Source organism: Epinephelus fuscoguttatus, linkage group LG9, assembly GCF_011397635.1.
Source record: "Epinephelus fuscoguttatus linkage group LG9, E.fuscoguttatus.final_Chr_v1".
Lineage (NCBI taxonomy): Eukaryota > Metazoa > Chordata > Actinopteri > Perciformes > Serranidae > Epinephelus > Epinephelus fuscoguttatus.
Window position 1 is genome coordinate 30,379,741 of NC_064760.1, and position 27,946 is coordinate 30,407,686.

The window sequence follows — 27,946 nt, forward strand, 5'->3', positions numbered from 1 at the left end:
AGAAATAGAACGAAGCTTTTTGTGTGCACATTAATATATGTGAATAACTTTGCATGTGACTTGACATAAGTTTGATTTGTTGTTTCACATATTTCTCCTCTGCTTCACTCTGACTATCTGAAGCTGCTCAAGAAGTCGGCAAACAGACTCAGGCAGCCATAGAAAAAGCTGCGGACAAGGCCACGGACACCATCAAGGAGTTTGGACAGAAACTGGAGACCAAATGATCCCTAAAAAAAATGAACAATTCTTGCTAAAACACTGGAGCCAACTTGTCTCATCATCCATTTTTAGACAAGTAATAATGTTGGGATGGAAGTATGTTGGCATCAGAGAACTCGAGAAGAGATAGATATATATATCTACAGTATATATACGGTATCTCCACACAGCTAACATTCCAAAGGAAATCTTTATAAATTGTCTTTTTATTTCTTAGTCTCCTCTCTCTTTTTTTCCATTTGCGTTGTTTGCTTTATTATAGATTTCATTACATGTGACTATTTTGGGAAATAAAAACAGATACCAACTTGTTTGTCAGGTTTTTAAAAAATGTGATATCCTGCCACACACAGTGGAGATAACACTGTTAGTCTGTCTGTGCTGCATCCTGTTTTGGCTCGCTGACGAATCACCACGGTCATTAATACCAACACATTGCTGAGGAGATGGCCTTTGGCAGGCTGATGGCTCCTGACGAGAATATGATCGGGGCTGTCTACCTTGGCCCTCAGCAGCACACCTCCCTTGCATCACACTAACATGGTTGCTAGGCAACAGCACTCTGCAGCAGCCGGGGATTGGTGGAGGCCTTTGAATTAATGGTGAGACTACTTCTGTCAGTACATAGTGTTCTGGCCAAGCTGCAGCCCACCGTTACAGTAAAATCAAGGAAGGGAAGCTTCTTAAAAAATGAGGGAAAGGTAAACATCCTCAGTCCCACACAATTATTCCAGGTGAGCTGAATTACAGAGGTTCTGGAGAAATACTTGTCGCAAAGCGGAGAGGTTGGGGGGAGGAACGAGTCTGAAAGACATGGTGGTTTACAAGTGTGTGTGCATGTGTGGGAGGCACAGCTCCTCTTCCTCCAGGCTCCTTCAGCTGATATCCCCCGCTGTCTTTCATGTGCTCTCACTGTTGCAGCAGAACACTCACATTTACTAATATTTAAAATATTCAATGCTTTTCTGGTCCTCTGATAAGACTGTGATGATCTGCCTCCACAAATTTGGTTCAGAGGAAGTGGCTTTTTTTTTTTTTTTTTTTAATCTTTTCAGCCTGCTTTTTTTTTTTTTTTTTTTTACAATGAGTGATTTCTTAACACTGAGAGTGGTCAAACAAATTTGGCCCTCACAGACATGCAGCTTGCTGTCTTATCTAAAAACAGCAATTCGTTATTAAGAAGAGAAATCCCTCTTCTGCATACTTCACCCTGCCTTCAGGAGTGCTCACGCTGATCATCTGTAGTGACATGAAAGCTTTTATCTTCAGTTTTTGCCTCCTCTAAATGAAACAGTCTCCCCCAAAAGCCACTTCATTGATTCACAGGTTTATATCTCTGCATACACTTTGCCATTGTGTTGCTTTGAGAACCTGGTGTTAATTACTATGATTTACTGATGATTAGAGAGCTGTACAGAGATTTTGTCATTACATTACCACTCACTGCCAGAGCCCGACCGTGGTTTCCAGGGAAACAGGAAAATGTGAAGCTTTTCAATAGACACAGCCACAGCTTTAAAGAGCGAGGATTGCCTAAGATAGATTCTTCTAGAGACAAACCTGTAGCCGCTGCAATCACTATCAATCAACAGGGGAGACATTCGGACAGATGTAGGTCTCGATCGACGGTGAGATTTTTGCGGTGTTTGACCCAAATGTGAGAGAGAGAGTTATGGAAAGACTTCAGTCTGACTTGGACTGCTGAGGTACGTCTGTTACTCGTGCTTTCCTGCAATTTGTTTCATCCTGTTTGTTTTCATAGTTAAAAGATTTGACAAGTTCTTTAGATTCCTGTGCATGGCTTTGCTTTTATGAGATTATGGACCAAACAGAACTTGATTATGAGCTATGTGAGCACATTTGTAGGGTAGAAAGATGCAATAGGATGTCTAATCTAACAGTGAAATGTTGGATAAAAAAATCCAACATAAAAAATAACATGTAAAATGCATGTGTTTAATAATAGTAAATATCCCAGATGACAGTGTTTTACAATACAAAATAAGCATGAGAATAATTTCCATCATATGTATGATGTAACTTGGTTACATGTCAGTGTTTTCATACTTGACATCGACATCGTATGATAGAATATTTTTATCACAAAAACCTTTGTTTTATCCTCCGCACATGCTGGAGCTTCTTATAGTTAGTGATTACAGTTTGCCCAGTGTGTCAGTGCTGTGTTGTGCCCTGCAGGTACTTCCACCACTTAAATGCAAAGACAAAATGGGAAGTCTGAAAGACGAGATGAGAGGTCTCAGAGAGGACCACAAGCCTTGTGAGAAGACGGATGATGGAGAGCGTCCAGGCGGCTCAGATGGCAGCGCTGAGCCCGAGGGACCTCAGATAAACACGAGTCAAGAGTCAACAACACAAGGGGACTATCAGCCAAAACATCACACGAATGCCAGCTACGTTGAAGAGGGAGACGAGAATGCAAAATCTAAAGATCAAGCACTTTCAGGAGGCGGTTGTGTAAAAGACTCTACGCAGACTGATGCCATTTCTCTGACACAACAGCCTGAAGATGATGAAACAACAGCAGCCACACACAACGATGCGACAATCTCTAATGAGCTCCTGAGTGGTGGAGATGGAGATGGTGAAATTCAGGAGGAGATGTCTCAGGATAAAACCACAGAAAAAGACGCAGACATTGAAAATATATATGTGCCTGTGCCAGCAACCCCAGGCCCCTCAGACCCACGAACCCCAGCTCCTGCCGGCCAGCAACACATGCACACACAGGTCAGCCTGGAGGTGGTCCAGTGTCACTCGGCGGCCACCAGCCCCATGACGCCCCCTGAGGGCGGCCATTCCTTCTTCTTCCCGAGCTCTTTTGGGAAGTCTGGAGCTGTGGGCGCTGACACTAAAGATGCTGAGCTACAGGTGGGTCAGCAGGTGGAGTTCTGCTCTGTGGCCACATCCCCCATGACCCCAAAGACGCCCTCGACCACAGCTTTCCCAGTGCTCATCGGGAGGGAGACGGTGCAGAAGGAGGAGAAAGTGAAAAAGAGTGAGGAGCATGGGGAGAGTGGCCAACAGGAGAGTTCCCCCGCAACACAAAGTCTGGAAGAGTCAGAGAAAGCTGGAACTTTGAAATTTGCCACATCAAAGGAGCCAAGCGAGGGCCTCAGCTCGAATGCATCTCCAGAGAGCTCCACCAGCTGCCCTGCTGCCGGGTTAATAGTTTCTCAAGTAACTCTGGAGGATAGTAATCAGCTGAGTAAGCAGCAGAGGATGGGCAGTATGGATCAAGACATTACAATCCTGGTGACCCACTATAGCAACAATGATGAGGAAGAGGAAGAGAAGGCTGAGTCATCTCTTTTTACCATCGAGCGAGAGATGGTCAAAATAGATGAATATGAGGAACCCGGAGAGAAAGACAATGATGTAAAGAAGGAGGATGGAAAGGAAAATGTCTTCACAGAACCTGCTGCCCCTGATGTACAGGACACCTCAAGCACAAACCTGCCACAAAATGAAACCGTAGAATCCTCTGTGTCCGCATGTGACGAACCAAAAACAGACGTTAAGTCTGCAAATTCAGAAGAGAAAGAAAATGAAGGTGCACGTGAGTTGAGAGACGTGACAAAGCCTCCTGTCCCTGAATCTCCAGCTCCCTTCGGCTGCCACAACATCCGCACCCAGGTGAGCCTGGAGGTGGTGCAGTGTCAGTCTGCGGCTACCAGCCCCATGACCCCTCCTGAGGGGGACCACGCCTTCTACTTCCCCAGCTCTTTAGGGAGATGTGAAGGTGTAGGCACAGAGACTAAAGATGCTGAGCTGCAGGTGGGTCAACAGGTGGAGTTTCGCTCTGTCGCCACAGCACCTATGACCCCAAGAACGCCCACCGTCACGACTTTTCCTGACATCAAGAACGATGCAAGCATAGAGGAGAAGATAGTGGAGGAGGAGGAGGAGGAGCAGGAGCAGGAGCAGGAGGAGGAAGAGGATACAAAGGAGCAGGTGGTGGAGGACAAAGAGAAGGAGAAAGAAACCGAAGAGAAAAAGGTGGAAGCAGCTGAAGAGGACACAAAGGAGGCAGTAAATTGCAAGGAGAAATGTGAGGAGCCGGTGCAGGAGGTCAACTGGGATGAAAAGGGAATGACGTGGGAGGTGTATGGGGCAGTGGTGGAGGTAGCTGTGCTGGGCTCAGCCATCCAGAAACACCTGGAGAAACAGGTGAAGAAGCAGAAGCAGCCCTCCATGCCTCCACCTCCGCCGCTCAACCCCTCAGCCATGCCCCTCTCGTCAGAGTCCATCCAGGGGGGTTCGGGCTCTGGTTCAGGTTCGGGTAAGGGCCGGGCGGGAAAGAGGGGAGACCGGGATGGGGAGGTGAGCCGACGCAGAAGAAACCCCTTCCGTCAGCTGATGGAGAACATGCAGCAGCCACATTGTTGCTCCAAAGCTCACACCGCAGAGTGACACAAGAGTCCTGTTGAGAAAACAACAGCTGATTGGAGGAAGAAAAAAACCCGTGGTGTAAGAAATCACAGGATATACGTGTCTGTGATACACTGATTTACTTCAACGTGACATTGTCGTGAAAGTGTGAGAAGAAAATCAGCTCCTCACATGGGACAGGAAAAGCACAAAAGCATTTAACTTTCTATCACAGAGCATCGAGAACCAGCCATACTAAATGGAGTTTCCTTTTTTTGCTTTTTTTTTTCCTTGGACTTCCGTATTTCCATGTTTGGAAAATGAGGGTGATATATGCCATCGTTAGCTCTTCTCCTTTAATGTTTTTCACTCAGACCATTCAGTTGTCCGCTGAGTCATGTCGCTGTTGATGCATTTTCTAATGCACCTCAGAAAATACGAAGCCATGCCAGCCCTTCTCCTGGTCGCTTACAGGCTTCAGTGGAGAGACACGATGATAGTAGAGTGACTCACAGTTTTTGATTGAAATTTATGGCCTCATGGTCAGTCACTACAACCTGAGGTTCATTTTGTTTCCAGAGTACGGAAGTTAGAGTTGATCGTAATGGTGAATTGATCTGTGTGAGAGGAGTCCCTACCCCTAGTGCAGGCTTTTGTACGTCTTATACTCTGCTTTTAGATTTGCCACATTTTGACTTGTTTGTATCGTGAAAAGTATAAAAATGTACAGATGACGAGGACAATCGACACCTGATATGAGGGTATTTTTAATCATTACTACTTAGTGTATTTTAATGCCATGATTAGTGATTCAGTTGTAAATTACGTGATGAAGCTTATTTTAAGTGTGTTTTAATTCAGAGGCTGTTACAGTGTCAGTGATGTTGGTGTTCATACGTTAACTTCACGAAAGTGCGATCGAATCCACATTTGGAGAAATTGATTTTATTCCCAAATTGCACTTGTGATACATTCATTTAGATGTCAGTAAAGAGTGAAATAATCCTTTCATTCCGCTGCTTGTAGGAAGTCGCTAAGTCACACTGCATGGGGTTTTATTTCAGCAACAAGTATCTCAAACCCAAAGCAAACACTGACAAATTAAACACTCACAAAGTTAAGCCTTTTGGCGGACGTGCTGTCATAAATAAGCAATTCATTCATACACCGACATTATGCAATATTTTTCACTTTTTTTTGTTTTTGGATTTTCTTTCTAGTAGCATCAGCTGCAAGAAAAATTAACATTGTGTGTTGACATAACGTATAATACAATTTATTTCAAAGCAAACCAAACAGTTTTTAATCCGTCGCTTAATATATTAACAAAAATAAAGTGATTCTCTTGTGCAACAAATGTTTTTGTTTGCTTTCCCTTTGCTTCTGTCCAGTCTTTTATTGTCCAGATCAGTGGTTCCCAGCTATGGGTCTTGGTCCAAAAGTCGGTCATGAGTCTGTTCTGAATGGACCGCAAGTGACCTGGAAACATGTGTTTGTAAAAAACACACTTTATTTTGAAGTAAAGAAATTTCTGGCACAGAGCTTTTATTTTGAAATGCTGTTTCCTGCTGTGGAATGAGTGAATGACAAACAGCTACTTAACAGAGGCGGCAAACTAGTTCGACAACATGACGCTGAACATTTTAAAATGGGTGGACCCTGAACTAATAACTGAGGAGAAATCTGGACCCTGTTGATGGACCAGTTGGGAACCATTGGTCTAGATAAGACTTGTTTTAAGACATTTTAAAAGGAAGAGTTTGACGTTGGGGAAATATGCTTTTGTCTTTGCACTAAATGTGAAGCTACAGCCAGCAGGCAGTTACCTTACTTATGTACTTAGACTTAACACAGGAAAAGAATGCTTCACCCCCAAAACCATCATAGAATTACATAGAATTCATGTTGAAAACGCTTTACTTGTGACGTGAACATGGTGAACAAAGAATCCAAAAACAGAATTAAGTTAATGGGGGCCACCTTTAACAACAGATGTCAAAACATCCATTTACAAACTCTCACACAACTCGTGTAGTATAACCCAAGTCTGATAAATCCAGTCGTATGCTTAGCACTTCCTGAACAGACGGCTCTTTCGGACAAGGAACTGAACTGAAAAGTGAACACTGTCACACAATAACACAAACTAACTAACTGATTGAGGCATCGAAAGACCAGCAGCTCCCATGTTCAGCGAGGAAAATTACTGCTTTTGTCCACAGAGTCAGATAAATTTCACTTTTAGTTTAATTCTCTGCCTGAAAGGGCCGTCTGTTTGGGAAGCACTGAGCAAACATCTGGATAAATGAACTTGGATTATACTGTATACTTGTATGGCAGTTTCTAAATGGATGTTTTGATATAGTTTTGATGTTGTTAAACATGGACCCCTATGCTTCAATTCATCATGAATTTTCTCTGTTTTTGGATTTTTCGTTCACCGTGGAGGCATGCGAGAAGAACAAAGCTTTCCTCAGGAATTCAGTGTAACACAGGGTGAGCAACTGATATACAAATAATCATTTTGGGAGTGAAGTGCTCCTTTAAGCTTTGAACAAAGTCAGGCTAGATGTTTTTCCTGCTTCCAGTCTTAAAGCTACGCTAAGGTAAATGTCTCCTGGCTGGAGCTTTATGTGTCAGTGGCATCAATCTTCTCTCCTGATAAGCATATCTTCCCAAATGTCAAACTATTACTTTGACTGTTGGACAACTAAACAGTCAATTTAATAACCAAACTCAATTCCATGAGACTGAGATACTATGTGGTACACTTATAGTGTGTGTATAGTGGAGTAACGTCTCTCATTTTGGTTTTCAGTTGTGTTTTCCCTTGAACTGAATGTTTAGACAAAGCAAATTCATCACCTTAGATTGAATCTTGTGCATGGAGTCAATGATACATTACTAATGGTCACAACAGAAGGCTATGTGAAGACACAAGGACTTCATCCAACACCATCAAAGTGTAATTTGGTCAGCCTGATTACAGAGAAGCAACGTAATGTCCATCTGAGGCCTCTGTCAGCATCACTGTTTCCATCACAGGTCTGTAGTGCTGAATGCGGGGTTATCGTAACCCACATGAGGATTGTCGGAGCTTTTCTTCTTGCCCCGCTGGGCAAGTGCTGCACCCAGAGGCTCGATGTACTCGGGTGGCCCACTGTCTTTCTCCTCCTGGATCATCTGCTAATGAGGAGCAGAGGAGTTTTGAAACTAGATCGTATTGTAATAAGTACAACTGAACATGGAGTTTAAAATGTAAACTCACCATGGGCCTATCCTTTTCAGAAAAGGTCACATCACTGCTGTAGTCCAGGGAGTTGAGGCTGTGGTGAAAAAAGTCATCAAAGTTATCTCCATATGCACAGTTCATCATTTTATAAAGTGCGTGTGTTTGATTTAAATAAAGGTCTCATGCCAACGTCAGGAGCAGAAAGCCAGCTCCCAATCACAACATGCTGTCGTGAGCACACTGTGACAAAATGTTCACATGGAAACATTCCCAGTTTATTAACCAGCACGGCTGCAGAGTGGAGAGTGAGGTCGTGTGTCACTGTGAGCCACCACCTTGTGACCGAGCAAATCACTGCTATCAACAGATGGTGGAGACCGTAATCACGGAGAGGTTTTCTTTACCTGACTTTGTCCACATCTGAGCTCTCCTCGTCCATGTCCAGGACCATGGTCGTGTCGATGTTGAGGTTGAGGACAGGATTAGCCCTGTTAGTGGGTAATGAAATACACAGGAACACAAACACGTGTTATATTTCATGCCACTTATTCACTCATTTATCTTGTTAATGCTGCTGTCTCCTCACCCCTCCATGGTGTACTTGTTGGTCCCAGGCACCACAGGACCACTTTTCTGGTTGTCAGAAGTCACCATGGATGCAGAGTTCATGGCTTTAGCCGCCTTCAGCCTCCTCCTGTAGCTGTGGTGTGAAGTGAGTTGATTAGTAAACAGGCACAGTACCTCTCATGGATGTTGTTAGATCAGTGCTTGGCTTTACTGGGATTAACTGTGGTTATTATTTAAAGGGAATGTTTTTGCATCTGGGAGAGTAAAGGAGACAACATTTTTTTTAAATTGGTCCAGTATATGGAGAGATCGCTGACACAACAAGCTGCAGTGTAATCCCAAAATGTGCAGTTTATGTCAATTAAAAGTACTTGATTTTGCTACTGACAGGCTAAAATTTCATTATAAATGTAGAACATAATAATAATCGGAGCCTGTCAGTGGCAAAAATAAGCACTTCTTGCTACTGACAGGTGCGCAGTTGGCCATAGGGATCACATTGCAGCCTGTTTCGCTGCTGCAGCTGGAGCAGTAGACTGAATCAATGTGATGTCACGCTAACCACAACAATCACTTCCAGGTAGAGATATGTAAAATTTGCAAACTTGTTGATTTTTATTGTCATTTTTAGCCTTGACTAAATGTTTAAAAGTATCCATGGCCCTTTGCTGCATGTCATCCCCTCTCCCTCTTCCCCTTTCAGGTTAAATAACTGTCCTATAGATTAAAGGCAAAAAATCCCTTGAAAAATATCTTAAAAAATTGTTCTCTCTAATTGTCACTTTGAATACAGAATATTCCTTTTTCTTACTTTCTGCGAGTGCACATCAGTGAAGTGGTGAGAATAGCCAGCACGATGACGAGGCCCGCCACCATCCCCAGCAGGACGTACTGCACAGGGTTTGTTTCTTCTACTACCTCCGATGTCTTCCCCTGAAACACAAGTTAAGAAATCTATCTTCAGAATATTGTTGTATCTGTGCACCTATTAGAGCTTCATTTACACTTTGTTATAAGATCCAACAATATAGTTCTGACACATTCATTTATAAATTAAAATCAATGGCTACAGTGGCTAACAGTTTGTCACAGAGTCAACTTTGAAATTCTGTTGTTTGTCCATTAATCATCGAACAGTTTGGTCAGGTGGCTCTGGATTATTGGCTGTTTCTGAAGTCGAAACTAGACATGGTGAAGCTGCTTTTAGCTTCTGTGCTGCTCTAATGTGGAACATTTGACTTCTTTAAAATCTAAACGTAAGACCTACCTTTGTACCTTTTTATTAATTTTCTTTTTAATCAAATGTGTTAGTTTGCTTTTAGCATTTGTTTCTTGTGCTTTTACTTGCACTTTAGGTTGTCTTTGGGTATGAAATGTGCTATTTATTTATAAGCTATTTATTTATAAGATACATTTTCCCTGTCTAAAATGTTAGTAAAATAAAAGTAGTAGTTAGTAGCAGTAGTTTTAAGTTAATTAGTGTATGAGCACTTTGATTATATCTCAGTTATGACGTCACTTCTTGATGTTCTTGCTGATTATTTGTGCAGCTAAACAAATCACAGAAGCAAATAAAGTACAATGATGACGTTGTTCTGTGACGATGACACTAATCTTCATCTTAGTTTTCTCTCAGAAATAATGAATGTATGACTATGAGGCAAAATTTGAAGGAATTATAAATTTTAGCTTCCAATTAGGCTTAATCTGTTGTAGTTTTATTTGTAATCATTTGCAACAATCTGTCAAAGAAACGGATTTCCTCATTGAGATCAGTGATGTCTACATGTGGAACTTTGATACAACAATTTGAAAACAAAAACTGCTGCAGTTAACAGTAATTTTGTGCTGTTTGCTATGATTTCCTTTTCAAGGACAGAATACAGTGGAACGTTGTGCAGCATCAGCAACGGGAGATTTATGGACACCTGCTCAAAAAATTCACAACTTGTGATGCTGCTTTAACTCAGTTGAAAAAGTATAACATCACAGAAAAGAGACCCTTTCAGAAAATAAAACTCTGAAACTGCTCATACTCACAATGTCCGAGAGGCCGAGCCCTATGAGCACAGAAGAGTGTTCAGGATCAGAGATGATCTTTTCCACTTCAGTCGAGCTGAGAGCAGTCCCGTTCAAGTAGACAAAATATGCCTCTACGATAGTCTGACCTGCAGCCCTGAGAGAAGAATACAACAATTACAACTACACACCTAAAATAAAGAACCTAAATTAACTATTTCAGCTGTTCTTAATCTAAAATCCCCCGGTGCAGCTGCAATTATCATTCACAATCATCAGTAAATAATTTATCCTCAGCAATGTGATTGTTTACAGGGACACTGACACCACCTAGTGGACAACAGTGCATGGAAATGAAAAGCTGAGAATTTTTTGGAGAGCCTGTCCACACCAGCCAGTAGTTTATCTTTACTCGCAGACTGTAGCATTTATTTTGACATACAGTGATTTAGATTTAGAGGTAATGAGGTAACTTGCCTTACGGTTTCAGCATCGTTCACCCTGATTGCAGTAATTTCAACCTTGGCCTTGGTGGCAAATTGAAGCGCACTGGAAATGTAGATATCAGAGAAAACACCAGGTCCCCAATGAGAAACATAGATATGTGTTAACTTAAAAAATAGAAACATTCTCCACTTCACTGTCATCCAATTTAAATTTTACTGAAACACAGCAGAACCGTACTTTGTGATTTTAATTTCATTTTCTTCGACTTCGGCTTTGGAAGATCTGAATTCAAGTTCCACTTTAAATGATTCATCAACTGTGATAATCTGCAACAATAAAAACAACACAAGTATTAACACAGGCTGAGGTCTTACTGTGCGTCCTGTGTTAACAACACAGACAGGATAATGCTCATAAACAGAAACCTAGCTGCATGATTGCAGTCACTCACCTCCAGTACGGTGCTGTTTGAGAGGTTACCGGTGTCAGTTGCATTCACTGTTACTAAATACTTCCCTTTCAGGGACCTGTCAAGCCCCTCGGTAGTTCTGTGGAAAGTGGGGGAAATCATGAGTGGTCATTTTTACTTCTTTTTTGTCAATTTCCATCTCATTGTAGATGGCTTCGAAGTTGTCTTTCTAGTTATTTTGTGTTTCTTTGCCATTGTGGTCTTTTTGTGTGTCTTTATTGCAGTTTTGCAACACTTTGCAGTTATTTTTATTTGTTTTCCACTATTAATGTTTCTTACTACAATTGTTTTTTTTTCTTTGTTGTCATTTTGTGTCTCTTTTTTTGAACTTTGCATCTCTTATCAGGTATTTTGTGTCTCTTTGAGGTCATTTTGTGCATCTTTGTAGTCATTCTGCATCACTTTGTGGTTGTTTTAAGCCACTTCATGTTATTTTGAGTCTCTTTATAGTTGTTGTGTGTCTCTGTAGTAATCTTTTGTGTCTCTTTGTGGTGGTTTTGAGCCTCTTTTTTAATCATTTTGAGTCTCTTTGTAGTAATCTTTTTATCTCTTTTTAGTTGTTTTGTTTCTCTATTGAGGTTTTATGTCTCTTTCTTTCAACTTTGCAACTCTTTGTAGTTGTTTTGTGCATCTTTGTAGTCACTGCATTCCTCTGTGGTCATTTTACATCTCTTAAGTTGTTTTGCAAGTCTTTGTAGTTGTTTTGAGTCTTTAATAGTTGTTATATGTCTTTTGGTAGAAACTTCTGTGTCTTCTTGGGGTCATTTTTTGATTCTTTGTAGTTGTTTTGTGTCTCTTGTGGTCATTTTGTGTCTCTCTGTGGTTGTTTTGAGCCTCTTTATAGCCCTTTTGAGTCTCTTTGTAGCTGTAATGTGTCTCTTTGGAGTAATCCTTTTGTAGCCATTTTGTGTCCTTCTGTTATCACTGTTTATTTTTTTAGTTGATTTGTTTCTCTATTGGTGTTTTGTGTATCTTTTTGTAAACTTTGCATCTCTTTTTAGTTGTTTTGTGTCTCTTTGAGGTCATTTTATGTATCTTTGTAGTTGTTCTGCATCTCTTTGTTGTAGTTTTGCACCTCTTTGTAGTCTTTGATTCTCTTAGTAGTTGTTATGTGTCTTTTTAGTAGTTTTGAGTCTATTTGTAATTGTTTGATTTTCTTTGTAGTTTTTATGTCTCTTTGTAGTCATTTGTAGTCCTTTTGTGTCTCTCTGTTATCACCATGTCTCTGTTTGTAGTTGTGTCTCTTTTTTAGGTCATTTTGTGAATCTTTAAAGTGTTTCTACATCTTTATGTGGTTATTTTGCTCCTTTTTGTAGTCGTTATGATTAGTTTTTTTGTTGTGGTTTTGTATCTCTTTGTAGTCTTTGACTGACTTTCCAGCAATACTAACAGTCACTTTGAAGAGAGGCTCCGGTCCAGGTCAGAAAGCGAAAATGAGTGCAGCAGTAAACACCAAAGCACATATTCAGAGTAGAATGAGATATAGCAGTATAATGCTGATGAATGACTTTGTACTTACTGAATAATTCCTTCATAAACGTCACCGTCATTTGTGGTTTCAGCTTTGAACAGCAACTTCTTGTCGGTTGGGTCTTTGTTGGTTTCTTGAAATTGGACTGCTGTTACTTGGAACTTAATCTGCCTATTTAGTCCAGAGTCACGGTCTGTAGCCTGAAAGCAGCAAGAGACACAAGCATGAATGTCTGGGCATCATGTCCCATGTCTCATTAACAAGCTGGAATCCTGGTAAGTTATTGGTTTTTCATTCATACTCACAGTGACTCTTGCAACTGTTGTCCCCTTACTTGTTTTTTCTGACACCACAACTACAATGCAAACAGAAAAAAACAGGAGTAAACTATCAGTAAACCATATGTTGCATATTTCACATTTGTTGTAAAGAAAAAGAGTAACTTTATTGATTTATATGACTTTCGCTGAATATTTCTTGTTAAGTGTGACAGCATGGATCTTAGTTTAAAAAATTCTTCTTTAGATAAAATTGATTCACTCACCAAATACCAGATCTGATAAAATGAATTCAGGAGTGTTGTCGTTGATATCTTTAATGTCAATCTCCATTTTTGCTGAAAACATTCAGAAAAGGAAAAAAAAGAAATTAAGTGATGTGAAAAGTGTGTTTGTAGGTCTGTGCCTGACCTATGATTCCATGCTTTTACTTGAAGATGTTACACTTTTGTTATCTGAATAACTTCACAGCGCTGACCTGTTTTGACACTGTTGTTTTCTCCTTTCTCTGTGTACTCGTCGACCACCTGAGCTTCTATCTCCACCTTGTCACATTGTTCATAATCCACTGTGTGCTCAGGGTTGACTCTGACAACCCCCGTTGGATCCAGGATAAACCAGCTGCAAGGTGTCCAAGAGCCTTCACATCTGCATTTCATGGATACCAGCTCATAGACCAGTGAGTGGTTTCCATCTTTGTCCACTGCTGTGAAGTTGCCAACAGCCCCGCTGATGGTGGTGTTCTCATCCACTTCCACAGGGCCTACTGGCAAGAACTCTGGCCTCTCATCATTCACGTCAATGATGTGGACATCCGCTGTCACCACAGCTTTATTCTGATCCATATCTGCTGCCTCTACCCGCAGTTTGTAATGCTTGTGGGCACTCTCGTAGTCCAGCTCAATGTCAGGGTCCACGGTGATGTTTCCACTGTAACCCCGCTCATCTGCAAAGGTGCGAATGATGAAGCTACCAAAGCTTCCTTCAATGATACTGAAAGAAATGCGGTTAAATTCCTTCGTTTGGTCCAAATCCTTAGCATGAACACAACCCACAAAGGCACCTGATTGGATGGAAAAATATGGTTAAAATCCAGCCTCACACTTATGAACACTTGAAGGCACTTTGCAAAGTCATATACCGACCTTTATCTCCTTCTTTGACAGAAAAATTGTAAGAGGAGGCTTCGAACTGTGGTGTGTTGTCATTGATATCCTGGAATGCATCAAAAGAAAACATTAACAGTTGTCATCCTCACCAGGAGTGACAGCTTCAGAAGCAACACAGCACCAATACTTTGCTACAAACTGCTGAAGACATACCTCTATATTGATGATAACTGTGACCACGTCGCTCAGTGGGGGAGTACCCTTGTCAGTAGCTGTCACATTGACCTCGATTATACCGTCCAGCTCTGGGTCCAGGGCCTCACGATCAAGCACACCTACGTTTCTTAACACATTGGTGTTAGGGTCGATGGTGAAGTTATCACTGAACCTGCTTGGTTCGATTGCATACACGATTTGGCTGTTTACTGAATCAGCATCATCTGCATCAGTAGCCTGTTCAAATGAGAAACATCAGAGAAATGATTAAGAAACTACACTTCTTACTAAATGATCAGTTATATATAAACTACTCACACCATGTTACCTTGAATTCATGAAGAAAAATAAACCAAGAGAACAAGAAAAGTCTTTATGAATTGAAGTAATTGGGGCCACGTTTAGCAACAGCAAAACTAGGAGGAGTTCTGCTGAGACTCACCCACTCCTGTTGCTTCCCAGTCTGGGAGGTGGGATTTTAGTGGAATACATGAGTGGAAATTAAACGCATGTGCTTCCCCAGGTGCAATACTAACCCATGCTTGAGACTATTTATGCAGAAGAGTTTTAAATCACAAGGTTTTAGCCAAAATGGAGGTTTCTGGGAAGTACTGAGCATACGGCAAGATAAATGAGACTTGGTTTGTACTGCTCGAGTTGTGTTTGTGAAGGAAATTTTGATATAGTTTTACTGTTGTTAAATGGGCACCCTTTTTACTTGAATTCATCAAGAATTTTCTCTGTATTTGGATTCTTCATTCACATGTGTGGCATGTGAAACGTTTTCTTCATGAATTCAAGGTAACACAGTGTTAGTAGTTAAAATACAAATGATCATTAATATTGCAAGTACACTACAGTACATTGCCAATATGTGCGATGTCATGTTGAAGCAGGAGAGGACCCTCTCAACTGTATTCACTACATTGGAAGAATGCTGTTGTCTAAAATATTGTTTTGTGCTGTAGCTTTAATTTTACACACATACAGTAAGTCTGTTCCCAGGTTCTGGGGTGTACCACTGCATTAAAAAAAAAAAAAAGTTGTATACAGGCTCTTCTGGAACCCTCTGGCTCCAAAAAGAGCTGCACAAAATCTAGTAAACTGACCCTAGTGATGGAACCTGAGCCAGAATTGGCTGGGGCTGGTGACTACATTTTGAAAATGAAAAAAATATAGGATGTGGAGTTAGAATGAGGTGAGGTTACCAGACTTCTGTAGCCTGCTCCTGATCTCTGCTGCAGGCTGGAGGCTGGAGGCTACACTAGCTGCTGAGAACATAACACAACCAAATCTTCAACCAAACTGTTGGCGGTGAAGTTTGCCTGTCTTTGGTCTTCTGTGTCAGCTTAGATCTTTGATTTTTTTTTTTTTTTTTTAAACCTTCCATCATGAGATTGAAAATTTTATAGTGTAAAGTGCTACAGTGGTTAAATGCTTTTTAAAGACATCTCTTAATTATAAATTTGGGGCTATAGCCTAAATATGATTAACAGCCTCAGACTAAAGAAAAAAAAAGCAGTCCACATCCTCCATTCCTAAAATTATGAAAATTAATCCACAGTTTTGCCTTTTTAAATAGCGTTTAACAGCTTAGTTTTCATTTTCCATTAACACAGAATCTATGGGGTTTAGGTTTATCTCTTCATTGATACAACACTTTAAAGGAGCTATAAGTGACATGCAGTGCATACAAGTCAGATTCTGAGCCGGGATTGTCTAAACACAGCTCTCGACATGAAGATGGCTGAGCCGCTGACTAGCAGCTAACAGTGCTAGAGGCTGATAGTGCTACCAGTGCAAACAATGCTAACAACGGCAACAGTGCTAATGGTGTTAACGTGGTGGAGAACCGAAAGCTGAGCTTTACGCTTATGCAACAACACTGTTCCATCACCATGGATGCGTTATTAGCTGTAACCGTCATATGAGTGCAGTGCAAAGCAGCCGCGATTAGCTAGCTAGCGGGATACACACACAGGAACTCACATGCTGACCATCTACCACAACAAAAAACAGAGAAATTTGGATTACAACACACACCAAAGTACTGTGACTTCCTTCTCTGCTCAGGACACCATTACTGCACTTTGTCTTTACATAACACATCTTGGTTTGCTGCTATAATAATGCTCTGAATATCGCATACAGTACCTTTAAATGAATCAGAAATTCCTGTTGTAAATAGCACCAACACCTATGAGATGAAAATATTTACTGTTCTCTTATTTTTCAAACCCACAATTACCTCAATTGTAACTTTAAGGTTGTCACCCTCTTTAACAAACTCCCTGTAATACTCTCTGTTGATGACTGGGGGTTGGTCGTTGATGTCAGTCAAAGTGATCTCCAGCACTGTTGACCCTGGCTTGCCCGCTGTGTCTCTGGCCTGCAGAGTGGCCGAATACAGAGATCTGACCTCACGATCCACCAGACTAGCATTCTTCACGTAAACCGTGCCTGTATGTTCTTCCACGTCAAAATACAGTAGGCTGAAACACAGATACAGGCAGTTCAATGGTGTTGTCTCGTTAGCATGACAGCACAAGGTGCACAGTGACAGTGGGGACATTCAAATAAGCAGATTAAGTGGTTTGGCATACATGCTGTCTGGAAGAAGTCTGTAGGTGATATTGCCTTGATCCATTGTGTCAGGATCCTCTGCCTGGGAGACAAAAAACAATGTGTGCCCCTATGAGTGCTATTCAGATGTGTCTTACATGTATACTCAAGCTGAGTAAGAATCAAGATAGTAAAGGACTTACAGTAATGTTGGCCAATATTGTCCCAACAGGAGAGTGCTCAGGCACCGTCAACTTATATGTGTCCTGTGGGAACTTGGGGCTGTTGTCATTAGCGTCCTTAATGTTAATAGTAACTGTAGCAGTGGAGCGGAGGGTGGGTTTATCTTCATCTATGGCAATGATCTGCAGCAAAACACGAGCATAAGGAACACCTTAGACTGGTTAAGAAGAGAATTACATTGATGACCAAAAGATGAAAGATGTTACTAATCATATTCACAGACTCCTAAGCAGTATCTGATTGTTCTTACTTGTAGAACCATTTGCTGTGTCACTTCATAATCCAGTTTTTGGGACTGCTTGACCAGAAGCTGAACGATGCTGGTTGACATGGTGGTTGCGGGTTCTACGGAAAACACGTCCTTGTCTTCCCCCTCCAGGATTAGTTTAGTTTTGGAAATCTGTGAAAAGCCAAAAAAGAAGATTCATCCTTGATCATTGATTCACTCCTTATCCAGGAAACCTGCATCTTTTTGTCGAAGGATGTCGTCTTTTTTTTGTGATTCTTTTTCTCACCTTATCCAGATCTTTGACAGTCATGTTGAAGGAAACAGAGCTCAAGGAGTGCTCAATGACCTCTCCTGTGAAGTGACTCTCATGTACACAGGAGTGTCCACACATGTAAAACTCCGGCGGGTTGTCATTGACGTCGATGATGCTGATCTGTACATCTGCTGTGGTGCTGGCATGGATCCCGTGGATGTTTTTATTAGCCTCAGTAGCCTGAAATAGAACAAAATATCACAATTCCACAGTTTCAGCATTACCAAAAATAAATGTTCTTAATCAAATAAGATCTCACGACTCAAAACATTTATTTTTCATTATAATATAGAGCCAGATTTGATTATGATTGACTGAGCCACGTTTGAAGCATTTATAAAACACTCTATAAACACACAAATGTGACCACATTACAGTTTTAGTATTACTGTGCCAATTAGTCACCTGTTGTCATATGGAACACAAAGCTAAAGAGGGCAACCACCAGTTAACTGCTGTACCATTTATCATCCACCAGGACGAGAGAAGTATGAGTCAGAAGTACAATGAATGCACAAAAAACACGAAGATGCCAAAAAGAAACAAACAGAACCTACAGGGATTTATGCTCGAGCAGCCAGGGATACCACTGTCATGTCATTTTGATGGAGAAATTACTGTCGTTGCCGGCAAATCCACCAGCCTTTTATCTCCACACAAAGCAGACAAACTACACAATGATCTATGGTAAGTTAACAGTGCCACTTTAGCTACCTTGCATGTAAAACACAGCTTCTTGTGGCTTAATGCTTAATTATATTTCACAAACTGCAGGATGCCTCCTTCTTTGGTTTGGTGTTTCAAACATAAATTACATTATTGTAGGTTATATTCAGGAACAAAGGTCAGGCCTGTTTAATTTCCTGTTCCTATGTACCTTTACAGGTGTATCTGACCTCGTTTTCACAACCCTCCCTCAGAAAACCCTGGACTGCTCCCTCACCTCTCATTACAGGAACCGGAGGAGGGACGATGAAGCTATGAAGTCTTATCAAGACGTTGCCCCTGCGCTAAGTCTCACTTCCTTCGTTTTTTGCCAAGAAACCTCCATTTGACCTTGTGCTCAACTCCTTTTCAGTAAGAGAAGCACACAGCAGAAGGCTGTCCCTCCTGTCTCCTAAAGGTGTTCTCCAAAACTCTTATTTCACGAAACATTTCTACTAGGGCTGATCTGAATGCTTTGCAGCTTCAATTGTTACCATGGAAATTGACGTCTAAATTAGTATTCAAATGCTTTGATTTGTTTTTGGAGGACATTGAAAAGAGGTAGCCAGTGTCTGACACGAATTAAGCAAGTGTCTTCAGCTCAGGCATTGACCCCCACTTCAAGCAAAGATGGCTGTCCAGTGAGGAAAAGGAACAGGTGAGACGTATTGCAGATGGTTATCCACAGCTGGTGAATGTAGTAAAGCACTTGCTTTGCATCTAGTGATACAGCCTCACCAGTGGTATTTGAGTTATTAATAACTTAGAGAACCATTGCGTGCAATAGTCCACCTTCCACCCCCCTCTCTCTTTAGAACTGAATAGGCTCAAAGACCAATTAGAGGATTGGCAAAACTGATTTCTAACATGTAAGAGAGTTGAATGACAATATCAGCCTACCAGCATTTCCAGCTAGCTTATTAACAGGTTACATCTTGGTTGTGTAATTTGTGCACAAACAGAAATGCAAAACGACTATTTCAGCCAGAGCCACTTTAGTCAAAGACAACTTTATTTCCATTTGTAACTTGATATTTGGCAGTATGGCTCTGTTCTGGGACCTCTCTGCCCTTCCATGTGCCTACGTGGAAAGCCGAAGGCAGAGAGAGGACACCTCTCTGCCCTCCATGTGCATGCGAGGAAAGCCTAAGGCAGAGAGAGCAAAACACCCTGCCCTTCCATGTGCCTACATGGTAGCCTAAGGCGGAGAGAGCAGCAGCAAAGACCCTCTGGGTACAGAACAGAGCCAGCAACAATGTCAATGTCAGAAATGACATTGATAAGTCAGATACAGTATAGAAAAAGGAAGAGCTGGGGTAGAAGTGGGCTGCAAAGAGGCTTGCAGAGGAAGCAGCAACTGTAGGCAGGCTAAAGCAGTTTAAATAGGGTGCCCTGAATGAGGTTAGCCAATCATGTGATCCATTAGCTGACTCCCCTCTATCAATCAGCTGATGGAGCTGGGATGTGAGCTGAGCTTGATACCATGCCCTTCCTGAACTAATGCTATGCTCAAGTCCAGTCAGGACCACTTTAGTCAAAGAAAACTTCATTTCCATTTGCAATTTAATATTTGGCGGTATGGCTCAGCTCTAGGACCTCCCTGCCCTTCCACTGGGAGTTACATGCTGGAACACTGACTTGGCCAGGTTCACTGGGTACAGGAATCTTGACACTGTGAGATTTCTAGATAACCAGCAGAAATTTGTGGTAGGTGGATTTTTTTTGGACAGAGCCAGGCCAGCTGTTATCACATGCTTCCAGTATGCTAAGGTAAGCTAATCACTTGCTCGCTAAAGTATTCCTTTAAATCATGGTAATAACTTTTTTTAAATTAAAGAATGAAAATCTTTCAGAACAAACATTATTTAAGGACCAAAACAGATGTATTACTTAAAAAATGAATTGTACCTTTACAGTCAGGGTAACACTGTCACCGATAGCTTCTCTGTCAATGTTTGACAACACAGATATGATGCCATCATTTGGGGAGATTGTAAACAAGCCCTCTGCTGTGGAATCTGTCAAACAATGTGGAAAAATCAAAAACATGTCTCACTCATTCAGTGCAAAACACAAATAGTTTTCACTGAGTTGATGAAGCTCACCTTCAATGGTATAGATGATATCATCATTGACTTGTAAGTCCTGGTCTATGGCAGTCACTGTAAACACAGACAGGCCCTGGCGAAGAAAAAAAGTCTCTTCATTTACAAACAACTTAAAAGCAGGTGTACTGCCTGTGGATTTGTATCACACAATGATTTGCAGCAGTTTTGTCCAACAAAATGACCAAACTTATTCATTTAAGCCTGGGCTCTCACAGGGGACACATGGCTACATGTACATGAAAATTAAAAGCAGAAGTCAAGAAATGTGAAAATGTGTCATAACTGAATGCTGGAATGCACTGGATGACATATAGATGGTAAAACCTTAATTTCCTCTTCGTTTGCTCTTTAAAAATCCAGTTAAGCACGTTTTTTCCAATGCAGCACTCTAAATAAAATAAATCAGCACTCACCGGACGAGAATTCTCTTCAACTCTCCCGATGTAGGGAATACCAATGAACAGTGGGTCAAGGTCTGGCACATCCACAACCGTAATGATGGAAAAAACAGTACTTGAGTGGAATTTGGTGTCAGTAAAATAACACTGGCCTCCACCATCCTGTTATGGGACAAACAGGGATGTTGAAATTAGAAAAAAAAAAGTAGAAGTAGGTTATAGTAAGGCCTAAGTAACAGAGATTTTCTGCTTGTACTAGAAATATTTTTTTTACATAATTATAGACTAGTAAAGTGAAATTTCAAAATAAAAAACACACATATAGTAATATAACCACTGAGTATAGACAGAATGAATTATGACATCAAAGTTGTTGTTTTTTTGGCCTGCTCAAGTACCTTTACTAAACTGATTTGTATGTGTGCAAAATTTGTCACTGGCGAGGTGTTTTCACATGGGGTGATGGATGATGTCCGTGTACTCCCCTAAAATCTGAGAATCAAACTTAGACCAGGCAAACTAAATCAGATAGGCCTACACCAGCAATACAAAAGCCAACTGCTGTCTAATACGAAACACGCAATGACGGGAGGACAGACTGCGACGCAACGCCGAGCGCAGAGCGGACTTGTCAAATCACATTTTGCATTAGCATCGTAAAAGTTTTGACAGCGAATATGGTGTTTAGTTTTTTTATTTTTTATTTAAGCTGTAATGACTGTCATAGCAGATGATGCTAGTCACCAACTTTGGTGCACGACAGACTCCTCAGCTGAGTCCAGGTCTGACTGAGGCTCAAACATGTATCTCTCCTATCGCTAGTCTCACATAGTCAGACCTGTCTCCACACTTTGTTTTAGCGCTGTGCCAGCACTGGACAAAGAAAAAGCAAAACCTACTGCAAGTAGCGGTGGTGGGCGACATGGATCCTTACTTTCTCAATGAGGGAGAAAGAGTAGATCTGCCTCCAGCCTCTTGTCAGAGTTTATTAACCATAGCAGAGTATTCTGACATACTTTGAAACATGCCTGGAGAGGGACTTTGTTTCCTTTGTCTCATATTTGTGTGTTTAGTGTGAAGCTAGAGTCAGGAGATGTTAGCTTAGCTTAGCATGAAGCCTCGAAGCAGAGGGTTATAGCTAACCTGCCTCTGTCTGTTGGTAACAAAATTTGTAAACCAGAAATGTCTAAACCTCACTAATAACACAGCATATCTAGGTTACAAATGTAAAAAATACGCCTTGTGCTTTTTGGGGTGTTACGTGCTGGACTTTTTCTTGGCCAGGAGCGTCACTTCCTGGAGTCTCAGCTGGTTGCCTGGCAACCTCAGTGTGACGACCAGACTTTAGACAGAGCCAGGCCAGTTGCTGGCTGTAGCTTCATATTTAGAGTACAGACATGAGCGTGATGTCTATATTCTCATCTAACTCACAGCGAGAAAGCAAAGACGCGTATTTCCTTGCTTTGTTATTGCGTAGTACTTACAGTTGCGTTAATCTTCAGCCGATAGAAAGTGCTCAGCGCAGTAAAATTCAGACGTCCACTTAATCTGACTTCACCAGTTGTGGCTGAGATGCTGAAAAGACTGAAGCCATCATTTGGAGTGACCTAGAAAATACAGTGTAAATTATGCTTCAGGAAAGTTAAAGGAAGATCACGTTATGACACTAATCAATTACATGATTTACAGAGGAAGCTTACTTCATCAATGCTGTATTTAACAACACCAGCACTTGAAGTGTCTGCGTCTGTTGCCTGCACCCTAAACAGAGATGTACCTACTGTGGCATTCTGATGAATTGGATGGAGATAAAAACAGACAGAATAAAAAACACACACAAGTGTCTCTCAGCATTAATAACAGTGTAAGAAAATTTGACATCATGATGGATTGGCAGCAGATGCTGGAGTAGAGAAGTTGATAAACAAATACGTTAAAATTATTCTCAACATATTTATGTTGGACTTACTTCTTGGACCGAAGCATCATATGCCGCTTGCAGGAAAATGGGTTTGTTGTCGTTGGTATCGTTTAATATTATATTAAAGTTTCTGCTTATCTGAAAGACAGTGCATGGTGTACTCTTTTAATATGACAAACTGATATTGAATGAATTACATTTGGAGAATGTAGGAGAATGGAGTGAAAATGAAATAAAATGTCTACATGTATTTTATGACATCTGGAGAGACATAATGAAAAAATATCAAAAGGCACACAGAAAAGCAAGAGCATCTTTGTTTTATAATTTAATTTTAGCAAATCACTGCAACCCCAGAATTTTATTCTAGGTAATAGACTCGGTCAGTACCTCCACCCATTATTTTACTGATACCTCACAAGAAATGTGTGAGACGTTTTTAAACTTTTTAAAAAATCAAGTCAAGTGAATAAGGCAACAAACTTCCCATTGCATTACTACTGTGATGCACTTTTTTTTACTGGCCTCCCAAAAAACACCACTGAGAGACTTCAGCTCATTCAAAAAAACTCTGCAGCTCGTCTGTTAACCAGAACCAAGAGGAGAGAGCATATCAGGCTAGTCTTGGCTGCTCTGCACTGACTTACTGTTACATTTAGAATTGATTTTAAGGTCCTCCTCCTTGTAAACAAAGCCTTACATGGGCTACACCCTTATCAACTATTTGCCTGCAAGAATCATCTGCTGCTGGTTTATTGGAGGTGCCCAGCAACTAAGCGTCTAAAGGTGATCATGCTTTTCCCATTAGTGCTCCTCCACTGTGGAACGATCTGCCAGAGGAGATAAGGCTTGCAGAATCAGTGGCTTATTTTAAAACCCATCTTTATAGACCCGTTTTTATGTGATGTCATCTTTATATTTTTTTAAATTTTATTTTACTATTATCTTAACTCTGCCCTAGTTTTGGTGTGACTGCTTGGCTTTCTGTTGTTAGAGTTTCTGCCTTCCATGCATATGCGAGGAAAGCCTAAGGCACAGAGAGCAAACCTCCCAGCCCTTCCATGTGCCTACATGGAAGCAGCAAAGACCCCCTGAACAGAGCCAGCAACAATGTCAATGTCAGAAATGACATTGATAAGTCAGATATAGCATATGAAAAGAAGAGCTGGAGTGGAAGCAGGCTGCAAAGAGGCTTGCAGAAGAAGCAGCAACAGTAGGCAGGCTAAAGCAGTTTAAATAGGGCGCCCTGAATGAGATTGGCCAATCATTTTAATTTTATTTCTTTTTATTTTATTTTATTTTATTTCATTTTTTAATACATTTGGATTACTCAACACTAAATGAAATGCCACTTACACTATTGAGACCATCAGAGACAGTAACTCCAAGCGGCATTACATTAGAGGCCTAGAATAAAAAAAAATTCAAAACATATTGATAAATTGGAAAAACACATACAGAATCAAGATGAAACTTTTAAATACTAAAGGCTCTACTTCCAAGGCACCATACCTCTCTGTCTAGTTCCCTTTTGACTGACACATCTCCAGTGGCAGTGTTTACTGCAAAATATGCGGCATTGGGCTCAGTGAGTGCATAAGTCAGCCGGTCGTTGTCTGCATCTGTTGCGTTTATACTAAACGCATAGGCACCTGTGACAACAACATCAGATGAACATATATAAACATGGGCAATATTTGTTTGAATATAAAGTCACAAAAATGAAACAAAAACAGTTTCACACACACAGACTGTATATACCTATGGGGGTGTCTTCACACACGTGGTGAACCAAACCGTTGATTGTAGGACTGGTATTTGCTGTAGAAAACACACAGTGTAAGCTGAATGTTAAGTGTTAATGTAAAGACATAATTACAAAATGACCATAAAAGTAACTGAATACTCACCATTAGTTAAGCTAATAAGGCACAACAGGAACATACTTCCTGTGATCCCCCTCATGTCTGCAAATGAAAAGAAGGAACAATCTGATCAGTAGAGGTGATAAAACTAGTCAATTACCAGAAGATAAGTTGTCGACTATTTTGCTAGCCATGACAATATAATAAGAGTAATATCAGTCTACTGCCATGCTAGTACTTCTGTGAAGTTGCACAGTGTTGCTTTGAGTTAAATCCTAACATCTGCATGCTAAAATCATGTTAAGCAGGAATCGAGTGCCTCAGGAATGAGACCTACTGTAAAACCCACACATGAGTTAAAATTCTACCACTCATGGTTCCCTAATCTCAAAGTAAATCGTTTTTTGTGTTTTTGGTTAAATGCCTGAAATAAGGTCTGCGGTTAATTCAAGCTTAAAAGACAAAAATCCATCAGTAAAAACCCCACTCATTAATGTTGAAGTTTCTATGTGTCTTAAAAGAGGCGGTTGCTAACAAGTGGCTAAATAAGACTACTGAACATTGTCGCGCCGAGCCGCACCCAACACAGCTTTACATTCTTGTTATTATGTGTTGAAATTAAGTCATGTGACCATAGTGTCATTTGTTTACAGCCTAACATTAGCATTTTACTCCTGCCGATAGCGTTTAGGCTTTAATAGTCATGGAAAATAGAGTTCATTAGTGAAGATTATCTTGCTGAACAAACATGTAGGTATCATCAACATTTGTTTGTCACAGATCTTATTTTCAGCAATAATCCAAAATCCAATGGAAAAATCCCAGAGGCTTTTTGATGATTGAACCAGGCCGATGGTAACTTCTGCGTCAGCCTACAGAAAAACATCATCCCTGAAGCACTCTAGAATATTTACCATGTTCACGGCCAAGACTTCATCTTCTATGTGCTAGTGTTTGTTTACAGTGAGACTAACAACCAACATTTCGGCTTATCTCTACGAACAGATTCTGTTTATGAATCGGGTGATAAAAAGCGAAATAGTCGCCACAGCAGACAGCTGATGGACTCTCAGATTACTTTTCGGCCCTTGTGTTCCGCCTATTTTGCTTGCCTCACAAATTGTCTACCTGCATGTAACCAAAGCGCACTCAATTGTAATTGGACTTCTGTGACTACAAACAAAAACCAGAAATACCAAAATCTTGTCCCACTGCCTTCAGATTCTGCGCACATACACAGATATCTGTGAACTGAAATAGGCCTGAAGTTGTGGGTCAGCCCACTGACCAACATGCCGACATCACGTCTCGCTCAACTCGGGTTCCAACTTCTTAAAGCTTTGTTTTTTGACTTCTGGTTGGACAAAACAATTTGAAGGCATTTTTTAATATTATCTGCTTCTTATAGACTAAATGCAACAATCAATAATGCAAATAATTGTAACTCGCAGCCCTACCAGTAAGACAAAAAAAGATGACTGAGATGTTTTTAATAAAATTCTGACATGTCATTCATTCATTTATTTCATCTGTCTCACTTATCGAGACAACTTGTGGTGAAAGATATTGACATTAAACATTTTATTACTCATTTAACATAGGTAACATGTATGACCTAACTATGTGCCCTCAAAAGGGCAGAAAACAGCTCTTGCCCTGATTTCTGTGTGTTGAAATTTAACAGCATATTGCGCACAGCCGCACCCAAATTAACAATATCACGGCAGGTGTTTCCATCTCCCACTGTGACATCACTGAGGGGAATGTCATAAACATGTTGAAAGTTTCATTACTGAGAAAGCAGAGCAGCATCAGCTTTCTGCCTTGTGTGATTTCCTCTTTGATTTTGATGACGTTGGAGGATATACTGGCTGCTCTGGTGAAATGATATCAAACTAGAAAATAAGTTTACACCTTATTTTCCAATGTAAGCAAGAACTTGTACAGTAGAATATTTAAAACATTTGAGTAAAACAGACCAGACAGACCAACAACACGTAGGACATTTTACAGTATGCCTCTCGGCTGGATTTAAAATTGATGATTCAGTTTGTAAATCTTAAATTAATTAAGGAATTATCACCTTTTGGTATTGAGAGAAGCCAGAGGTTGTGTTAATGAGTCTTTGTATGAACGATTAAGGCTCCCTTAATCTCTTTTATCATTTTGCCACCAGTTCCACAGTTTCTTTTGTCAGTTTCAACATATTTTACTGTGTCGGATTACAGAAAGCAGCAGAGTTTCCAATCTATTCATGATCAGCACTTTTAAATACACATACAGTATATTTGACAAACCATTCATCATCCTATATGGTTACTAAAAGTGTTGCACTAACTCTTCAAAAAGCTAAATCTAAAGTAAAATGTAGCAGTCAGACTTACCGGACGACATTCACAGAGGAGCTTCTCCTTTACTGATGTCGAGATGAGACCTTTGCCTCTTGTTGCTCCTGGAAATTATCGTCTTGTAGTTGTAAATATAAATGATTAACAGGAACAAGAAACGCACAGCCAATAACACGGCACTAAACCTCCTCCCTGAGTGTGTTTGTTAAAAAAAACATACAAAAGCGTTGCACTGAGGAGAAATAGTTGAAAATATCCACCTGTTGTTTGCTCTCAGACATGGCAACATTATGGCTGTTTAATTACGGCTGGGTAGTAATGAGAGACAGGACCAGGCAAACTCCTCGGCCCATCATTGGCTGGCCAGCCCTGTCACCAGTAACACATGGCATCCTGCCATACTGGGTCACCAGCGTCCATCCATACCAGAGTCGTCGAGCTCTTTTGTTTGAAGGGGGTGCTTCTGTTGTCATGGTAACAACAACAGTCTCTTTGCCTCCATTGAGCAAAACCCACTTTTCTCAAACATCCCATCAGAACCAATCAGTGGTCCGATGCCTTTTTCAGAGAGCACAGATCCATGTACCTCCCTAATGAGCCCCCCTCCCTTTCAGCCTGCCCTCCTAATTAAAAGCCATCACACAAAGGATCATCTTCTCTTCTACCCACTGGATTCATTCATAATCAGACATTTGCCTCAGAACAAAAGCATGGATCCACACCTCTTTACTCTGAGAGAAAACATTTAACAGTGTATTGTTTTCCGTTTTGGGTGTTTAAAATGGGGTCTTTAGAATAGAGGTACATGGAAACACACTTGGACTCCTGAATA

At 40.8% G+C, this 27,946-nt stretch overlaps 2 protein-coding genes across 3 annotated transcripts; one reads left to right on the forward strand and one right to left on the reverse strand.

The window, feature by feature from the left end:
• The first annotated feature begins 1,646 nt into the window (after window positions 1-1,646).
• On the forward strand, window positions 1,647-5,423 carry LOC125894860 (G protein-regulated inducer of neurite outgrowth 1). The gene is made up of 2 exons (XM_049586501.1): window positions 1,647-1,928; window positions 2,422-5,423. Exon 2 carries the CDS (start codon window positions 2,452-2,454, stop codon window positions 4,654-4,656), a length of 2,205 nt encoding a protein of 734 aa, XP_049442458.1. The 5' UTR covers window positions 1,647-1,928; window positions 2,422-2,451; the 3' UTR covers window positions 4,657-5,423.
• Window positions 5,424-5,539: 116 nt separating this feature from the next.
• Window positions 5,540-27,308, reverse strand: cdhr2 (cadherin related family member 2). 2 transcript variants are annotated; one of them, XM_049586500.1, is made up of 31 exons: window positions 27,151-27,308; window positions 24,812-24,868; window positions 24,663-24,722; window positions 24,414-24,553; window positions 24,258-24,308; window positions 22,950-23,039; window positions 22,681-22,770; window positions 22,465-22,587; window positions 20,996-21,142; window positions 20,580-20,655; window positions 20,383-20,492; window positions 17,743-17,949; window positions 17,478-17,627; window positions 17,188-17,349; window positions 17,026-17,087; window positions 16,671-16,914; window positions 14,420-14,659; window positions 14,243-14,312; window positions 13,576-14,160; window positions 13,364-13,435; window positions 13,125-13,174; window positions 12,868-13,019; window positions 11,331-11,427; window positions 11,117-11,205; window positions 10,910-10,981; window positions 10,454-10,589; window positions 9,225-9,346; window positions 8,433-8,546; window positions 8,251-8,334; window positions 7,883-7,940; window positions 5,540-7,797 (listed from the first exon to the last, which is right to left on the reverse strand). In XM_049586500.1, the coding sequence occupies exons 1-31, from the start codon at window positions 27,158-27,160 to the stop codon at window positions 7,654-7,656; spliced, it is 3,864 nt and encodes a 1,287-aa protein (XP_049442457.1). In that variant the 5' UTR covers window positions 27,161-27,308; the 3' UTR covers window positions 5,540-7,653. The 2 variants fall into 2 exon arrangements, with proteins under 2 accessions (XP_049442457.1, XP_049442456.1); XM_049586499.1 differs by having other exon boundaries at window positions 5,540-7,800; window positions 27,151-27,307.
• Between the last annotated feature and the right edge of the window lie 638 nt (window positions 27,309-27,946).